General features: G+C 41.1%; 1 protein-coding gene across 1 annotated transcript; it reads left to right on the top strand.

The window, feature by feature from the left end:
• Nucleotides 1–4,737: 4,737 nt before the first annotated feature.
• Nucleotides 4,738–6,311, top strand: LOC137255690 (tubulin alpha-1A chain-like). Its single transcript, XM_067793178.1, has 2 exons — nt 4,738–4,961; nt 5,133–6,311. Exons 1-2 carry the CDS (start codon nt 4,781–4,783, stop codon nt 6,260–6,262), a joined length of 1,311 nt encoding a protein of 436 aa, XP_067649279.1. The 5' UTR covers nt 4,738–4,780; the 3' UTR covers nt 6,263–6,311.
• Nucleotides 6,312–8,755: the final 2,444 nt, after the last annotated feature.

The following is an 8,755-nucleotide window of genomic DNA, read 5'->3' as shown; positions in this document are numbered from 1 at the left end:
CATAAAAGGAGACTTTGACGTCGTAAGTGGCGACTAACGGGATCAGGTGGTCAGACTCGCTGACTTGGTTGACACATGTCATCGGTTCCCAATTGCGCAGATCGATGCTCATGTTGATTCTCTGGTCCAGACTCGATTATTTACAGACCGCAGCCACGTAGCTGGAATATTGCTGAATGCGGCGTAAAACTAAACTCACTCACTCATGGTAGTGACCTGACTTTAGGGAAAGGGTACTCTCTTGTTTTCTAACCTTCATATAACGTTAGTTATATTGCCTGCTTTATTACTGACACAGGTAGCAGCTACAGACACATGTAATCCCGGCAAACTCCTCTAGGGCGAGGAACAGACCATGGCGATTGGAGCTCCCGCCATTAATAATCAACTAGTGCAGCTTTATCAGATGAGATCAGGTGAAGAGATTTAATCTATTCCGTGATTAACTGACTTAACGCAACAACACATGAATTTACTGAAAAGGACACAATACCAAGATATCTGCCCTTCTTACTGTCTCAGTTATAGAACTATTCTACCGTCAAACTACACCGTTTGGCTTGCTTCTCCTGTTAGCGGTTACTGTCTAAGGTTTGTGTGTGTGTGTGTGTGTGTGTGTGTGTGTGTGTGTGTGTGTGTGTGTGTGTGTGTGTGTCTGCCTGTCTGTCTGTGTCTGTGTGTCTGTGTGTGAGAACATTATAAGCAGAAGAAGAGTCTAATGTACGCCGAATACGCCTTAATGTGGAAGAGTCCATTGTAAGCTGAATTCCCCTTAATTTTGAAGAGCCCAATGAACGACGAATCCCTGTTAATGTGGAAGAGTCCAATGAACGATGAATCCCGCTACTAAAGAGGATAGTCCAGTGAAGGACGAATCCCTGTTAATGTGGAAGTCAGTTGACGTTGAATCCCCGATAATGTGGAAGAGTCCAGTATATGGCACGAATCCCCGTTAATGTAGAGGAATCATTTGACTTTGAATCCCCGTTGATGTTGAAGTGACCTTGTACTGCGAACCCCCGTCAAGAGTCAACTGTACGGCGAATCCGAGTGTATTTGTATGTGACTATATTTGTGTGAATGTGTTTATGTGTGGCTACGGTTTTGTACACATGTAAATGTGTAAATGTATAAATGAATACTTATGTGCTTATATGGGACTATGTTATATGTATTATGTGTAAATGTAACTATCAATATGTACATATGTGTCTGCCTATCAATATGTACATATGTGTCTGCCTATCAATATGTACATATGTGTCTGCCTATCAATATGTACATATGTGTCTGCCTATCAATATGTACATATGTGTCTGCCTATCAATATGTACATATGTGTCTGCCTATCAATATGTACATATGTGTCTGCCTATCAATATGTACATATGTGTCTGCCTATCAATATGCACATATGTGTCTGCCTATACTATGGAATTTCGTGTTGAATTATGTAATTCTCTCTGAATGTGCACGTGTGGGCTGTTGTTCACGTGAACGTATATTCGCATATGTATTCGCCGGTTTCGCCTATTCATTCATGTGTCGCCTTAGAAGGGTGAAGACATTTTAAGGCAACGTCTTCAAGATATTTACGACCGAGGATGGTCTATGTTAGTAAATAATTCAAGGTTTTTAGAATACTTTTCTTCTGATATAGCTTTGTTAGAGCCGCTGTATTATGTTATGAATGTTAAAGATAAAAATTGTTAATACAGGTTTAAAATTGGTTTTCATAATTCTATAATTAACTATTTACGCCAATACAACAGAGCTCTGATTGATGATAACGAATCTGTTTGTAAAAAATGAAATACAGGATATAGTGAAATTGAATTTCATGCAATATTTGTGTGCATCTAGTATTCGGATAAGCGAAGTAAGTATCTATCATATATATCAGCACCTGTAAGAAATAAACAAATATTGTCCAGTCTGTTTAAATCTAAGAATTTTGATCTTTCAAATATTGATATTGATTATCAAATCTATTGCAATTTATCTAAAACATGTTTTCGATGCACAAAATATGTTACTATCACCATGTGCATTTAACTGAAACACTTGTAGTACTATAGACTTTAGTCCCGAAAAACTGAATAACATGAATCAGCTGTGTCTACATTCTACATTAGTCAGAATACAGTTTAAATACATTATGTGACGAGTCTTGTGTGAAACAAACGTTGTCAAAGTCTTTCATATATCTCCTACCAACTGTTAGAAGTATACATACTGACAACCCTGGAGGGAAGCCTGTTTTACAGGTGTGCACTACCACCGAACCAACACAAACACATCTGTCTGAATACTACCTTGACAATTCCATATTCGAATACTACCTTGACAATTCTATATTCGAATACTGCCTTGACAATTCCGTATTCATCAGTTTAACAACACAATTTGTGCATCTTCCACTGGTGCCAGTATATATCGGTATGTTCTGATTTGTTGTGGTTCAAGTAGACACCACAACTTGTCATCTCAACTTTAAAAGTAAGTACAATCTAAATAAAACCAGGCGCTCGCGTAATGAACTGTATGTGTATGTTAATTTGTCGTTATGGTTACAGGAACTGTGAGAAGATAAACCCAAAGACTGTCGGAAAGCTCGTATCAACAGGTATTCTTTCGGCTGCAACAATTCTCTACAGCAAATACCCCAATAACTGAGACACACACTGAGACACACACTGAGACTGATGATGAGGTGAGACCAATCAATGCACACCGCTGGTCTACTCGGCCCCAAGTAGCGAGATTGCGTGCAACAGGTAGAACACATGATCCAATATCCCGAGCAACGCGTGTCACGTGATCACCGGTATTGCAGGTTGTCCCTCGATACGTTGTGTAAACAAAGTCAGGGATAAAAGCGCGCCCCTCATTGCTCCAGATCACAAGTCTCTCTCCATACAGCCACTTCAAGGTCTCTGTGAGAGTACAGCTCTTTGTTAGCTTTCCTCTACCTTCCTTGTTAACTAACCACAACCAAACATGGTAAGTAAGCAATTGTTTTGTACAATGTTCCATATTAATAAAAATGTGTAATTTATTATTTTTGACAGGTCTTTCGATAAAATGTTAAAAGGGCCGAATGTGATAGCATGTGTCGATTGATATATTTGGAGTGATTTTTAAAGGAAATTCAGTCAGTCAGTCATTCTAATGTAAAGGTCGTATCCGAGTCATATGGTCATTCCGTGTGAAATTAGTCCTATCCTTGTAGCAAAAAAGCGTCCAAACTACACACCCCCCCTTAAACAATGACGTCCATTGCATGTGTTCTCCACGTGGGTACTTCTAGAACATTGATACATGGCTTATACAGTTATATTTAATGGTCCACTCTTAAATCACCCATCGACGCCTTGTGGCACATGGCCCGTGAATTTAGAATTCTTGTAACACTTGTGTGATTAACGGCAAAATTTTAAAATTCCCTCTCCAATTAATATACCTTTACATCAAGAATCGAGTGGTTGAAGTCTCGCGTCGTCATATAACATGTGTGTCCCTCGCCGTATTGAGTGCAATTCAAGTACTTCATAGTATTTCCCGCCCACTTGCCTTTGTTTGGCCATGTTTGAATAAATCCCGTTTAATACACCTGTCCGCTATTTGAATGCCTGTGTCATAGTCTTGGTTTATGTACGGGGATGGACACTGTCGTCGTTTGGTACACATATCAAATACAGTCCACATACATTCACTAAAGCAATATTTGTTCTCAAGTAATCGTGGACGCTGGAGGTGTCACATTACGACCGCTTCAGCAGTACCTACCCATCTTCAGCGGTACCTACCCGTCTACGATATTTCTATAGCCAGTCGAGATCTACATCGTATCATGCACTCTTTTAATATTACAAAGTTACTGTAAAGTCATTTAGAAATTCCAACTGAGGCCGGATTTAATCGGTTTGGCTCGGTTTTCTTCAATCCATTTAAACAGGTTTTAGCCGGCAGTCTCACGCTGGAAGTTGACCCGCAGTTTCCGTCAGGGGCATTGTGAAAGGGGTATTCTCAAATGTTATACGATTAAATATAACCTAACATACGTGAAGCATTATCGGTATTGATATTTCAACGGGTACTTTCTTCCTATAACCATTAGGGATAAAAGCTGCATTTCGACATTTCTCTTTTTAAAAAAAACGTTTACACAAAAATGTACAATAATTACTATGACACGGCCCCCAGAGGTCAACCACTGTCAGCTGTAACGCGATTTCGTCTCCATGCCGAAAGCCTTACATTACTATAGCTTAAAGGGTCGCCTTAGGGACAAGGAAATGAAAACCACTTCTTTCACAACAAAGGGAATTTTAGCCGTTCGCACAATATCTAATCAGATCAAAGGTTGATCCAAGTACAGCTCCGTCGGCCAAGGACTAATTATATACGTCGGCATAATGGAAAGTTATACTAATTTCATTCCGAACTGGGAGGCATTGGGTCGTTTGATCGTGAATAATTGAACAGAAGCTTAATTACAGAGCACCTTGACACGAACAGCCCGCACAGCTGATTTTGTTTTAGGCTATGTGTTTCCTAGTGAAATGATTAAATCAGAAGGATTTTGTCCTATTTGATAATATATATTCTGGGAAAGACAGTGTTTATTGTTTATGAAAACTAGATAGTTAGTCACTGTTTCACAATTGGAACAAATAATTTGTTTATGTATTCGACTATTGATAGATACTTCTATTATCAATAATTTCGCTTCCAGAGGGAATGTATCTCTGTCCACGTCGGCCAGGCCGGAGTCCAGATGGGCAATGCATGCTGGGAGTTGTATTGTCTGGAGCACGGCATCCAGCCTGATGGTCAGATGCCCTCTGACAAAACCATCGGGGGTGGTGACGACTCCTTCAACACCTTCTTCAGCGAGACAGGAGCAGGGAAACACGTCCCCAGGGCCGTCTTCGTTGACCTTGAGCCAACAGTTGTCGGTAAGGGAATTGTAAAAACAAATGAAAAGTAAACGTGATACAGAGCTAAATGCGTTGATCAACAAAGTTTTGGTTCTGTATCTTACAGGCAGGAGTTGCCAGTGTATCTGTAAACCGTTTTGCGACAGTCAATCTCATCATCTCATGGATGCCCAAACATTTCTTCCACAGATGAGGTCCGTACCGGCACCTACCGCCAGCTGTTCCATCCTGAGCAGCTGATCACTGGCAAGGAGGACGCCGCCAACAACTACGCTCGTGGCCATTACACCATCGGCAAGGAGATAGTCGACCTTGTCCTTGACCGCATCAGGAAGTTGGCTGACCAGTGCACTGGACTCCAGGGCTTCCTCATTTTCCACAGCTTCGGTGGCGGAACTGGCTCCGGCTTCACCTCTCTCTTGATGGAACGGTTGTCTGTGGACTACGGCAAGAAATCTAAGCTTGAGTTCGCCGTTTATCCCGCCCCACAGGTATCGACCGCCGTGGTGGAACCCTACAACTCCATCCTGACCACCCACACCACCCTGGAACACTCTGACTGCGCCTTCATGGTCGACAACGAGGCTATCTACGACATCTGCCGCCGCAACCTCGACATTGAACGTCCAACATACACCAATCTGAACCGTCTGATTGGCCAGATTGTCAGCTCCATCACTGCCTCACTCCGATTTGATGGTGCTCTGAACGTGGATCTGACCGAGTTCCAGACCAACTTGGTGCCCTATCCACGTATTCACTTCCCTTTGGCTACCTATGCACCAGTCATCTCTGCGGAAAAGGCCTACCACGAACAGCTATCTGTAGCTGAGATCACTAATGCCACTTTTGAGCCCGCCAACCAAATGGTCAAGTGTGACCCCCGACACGGAAAGTACATGGCCTGCTGCATGTTGTACCGTGGTGATGTTGTCCCCAAGGATGTCAACGCTGCCATCGCCACCATCAAGACCAAGAGAACCATCCAGTTCGTTGACTGGTGTCCAACTGGTTTCAAGGTGGGCATCAACTACCAGCCACCAACGGTTGTTCCCGGTGGTGACCTGGCCAAGGTCCAGAGAGCTGTCTGCATGTTGAGCAACACCACCGCTATTGCCGAGGCTTGGGCTCGTCTTGACCACAAGTTCGACCTGATGTACGCCAAGCGTGCCTTCGTCCACTGGTACGTGGGTGAGGGTATGGAGGAGGGAGAGTTTTCTGAGGCCCGTGAGGACTTGGCAGCTCTGGAGAAGGACTACGAGGAGGTTGGAGTCGACTCTGTTGAGGGCGAAGGTGAAGAGGAAGGAGAGGAATACTAAAAGGTCTTCCTCAAGAATAACAATGAGCTGAATAAACAAATAAACTAAAGCTATCCGTTGTTGTTTATGGCATATATGTTTCTACATCAGCACATAGAAATAACAGCAGTCGATGATCTGCCATAATCTGAATGACGGAGGTAGGCATTATGAGATACTCATAGAACGCAATAAGCGGTAGCGATGATTCAGATCAATAACAATGAGCTGAATGAACAAATAAACTAAAGCTATACGTTCTTGTTTATGGCATATATTTTGATGCATCTATCAACACATAGAAATAACAGTCGATTAACTCCCTTAATCTGAATGAGGAAAGCATTATAAGATAGAGATAGAACTTGTTTAGCTTTAGCGATCAACGGGTTTACCTGAGATTGACTTAAACGCTAATTCTGGGATAGTCTAGTGGTTAGAGCGTTCATTCGTCACGCCGAAGACCCGGGATCGATTCTCCACATGGGTACAGTGTGTGAAGCCCGGTATATTGCTGGAACATTGCTAAAAGCGACGTAAAACCATACTCGCTCGCTCGCTCGCTCACTCACTCGCTCACTCACTCGCTCACTCACTAAATGATAATTCTGTAAAAATAAATCTGCTAACAGACGAACTTCAGATCGACTATATTCAACAGTTGAACTTAATGGTTCTCCGTACTTCAGTTTAATGTCTAGTTCACTGATCCTATTGAAGAAGTGTCTATATCTATGTGTCTCAAAGTAGTAAAAATACTTCTTTTCCTTCTAAAAAACCCATTCAAGTGCCTTTTGTGTCATGGCTGTGGATTTATGCTTAACAAAATAACGCCACGTGGTCTGAGGATTATTCCAAATCACATGAAGTGATTTATCATTCCAAATGTTGCATACACACTGGATGAATAACTCAGAATACATGCATGTAGAGAATCTCACCCAAGTATCTAGTGGCTATATCTACACGCGTTGATAAAGTGATGATATTTTGATATCAATTGATTTGACTGTTGATATAATTGATATCGGTAGACAAGAGGGAGAGATTCTATTTATCGTTAAAAAGTAACTCTCCATTACTTTTCAGTGAAAGATGCACATTTCAGAAAACGGTAATGCCATTAGACCAGGGCCCGCTTGCACAGAGCAATCGTAGTTACAATCAATCTTAGGCCCCTACAATCAACTTTACAGTCACCATACAATTGCCCTAATCCACATGCACAAAGACGATCTTAAGACAGCACGGATTTAAGATCGCGATCTTAACTAAGATCGAACTCTTCAACGTTGGAGGTAGAAATTTCTTAAACTCGACTCCTGTCTACAGTTGTCTTCAAGTGCGCATAGCATGGTCAGCCAAATAAAACGTGGAACTGGTTACTGCACGCAAATGGCACCCCTTCCTTAATCGCACCTTGCGGATTTTTCATGAAAACAAAACAAAACCCCCCAAAACTCCAACCCACAAATCTTTGAAGGAAATGATAACGTTGAAGAAGGAAGCGATAACGTGGAAGGTAACATGTATAATCACTCTTACCTCAGGGGTTATTCTCTAACTTTTCTACATTCTAATTTTTTTATGAACTAGACGTGATACTGCAACCACAGAAATATCATGTTTTATGCAAGTAATGAAATGCAAACAAATACGTTAACAAATTGGGTCTTGAGTTATTGACCTAATAATCATGAAATTAAAAGATAGCACATATCCCACAAGCATTAGATTTGTAAAGATATGAAAGTGTGACATGACTGTGGGAGTGTTGTGGAAAATTCATAGCAGGAAAATATGAAAACGTAACTTATTTCGTGTGTGTTGTATGTGTTGTTGAATGCTCATCCACAGTATATTAATTACTTTATGATATTTTGTTGATAATTATTTTTTCGTTTTGTTAAAAAAACGTTTTATGCAAATTTCACATACCCCAGCAAGTGTATTTTTCCCGTTTGTAGAATACTTATTTAAAATGCATAGTTTACAACTCTTGTCTCTCGTCAGATTCAATTATGCACGTTATCCAACTGTAGATTATTTCAATGATAAACTAAGACAAAATCATTAACCGAAAAGAAACACGTGGAGATCTGTTCTGTCACAACAGAACATGCATTGTATTTAGGCATGGCAGATTTTACGGCAACGGCATAATCTGCAAAGGGAAACCACTCCCATCTTGCGTAGAAACTAAAATTAGCTGCCCTTGAGTTATTGATAAGGTCATGGCCACTGCTAATCGCATGCAGACACCTTTCGTTACTATCCTTTCCTTGTTTATCAAAAAGGTATGGTGTTCATACTTTTTCCAACACTGAATCGGGTGAGAATTGTACTCAATGATATCGACTCGATAATGATGTTGTTCACCACCTCAAATAACGATATTTCAAACGTTAAATGGATGTTGCATTCTCCGTGTTGTTGAAGTGTCGAGGCGAATCATACAGTTTTATGCAATATAAAAGCAATCCCCAAACGCAAAGCTATTTATTTGCGTGAAAC

This window comes from Haliotis asinina, chromosome 11 (assembly GCF_037392515.1).
Source record: "Haliotis asinina isolate JCU_RB_2024 chromosome 11, JCU_Hal_asi_v2, whole genome shotgun sequence".
Classification (NCBI taxonomy): domain Eukaryota; kingdom Metazoa; phylum Mollusca; class Gastropoda; order Lepetellida; family Haliotidae; genus Haliotis; species Haliotis asinina.
Note: the sequence above shows the minus strand (reverse complement) of the source record. Positions and strands in the feature narration are given on the sequence as shown.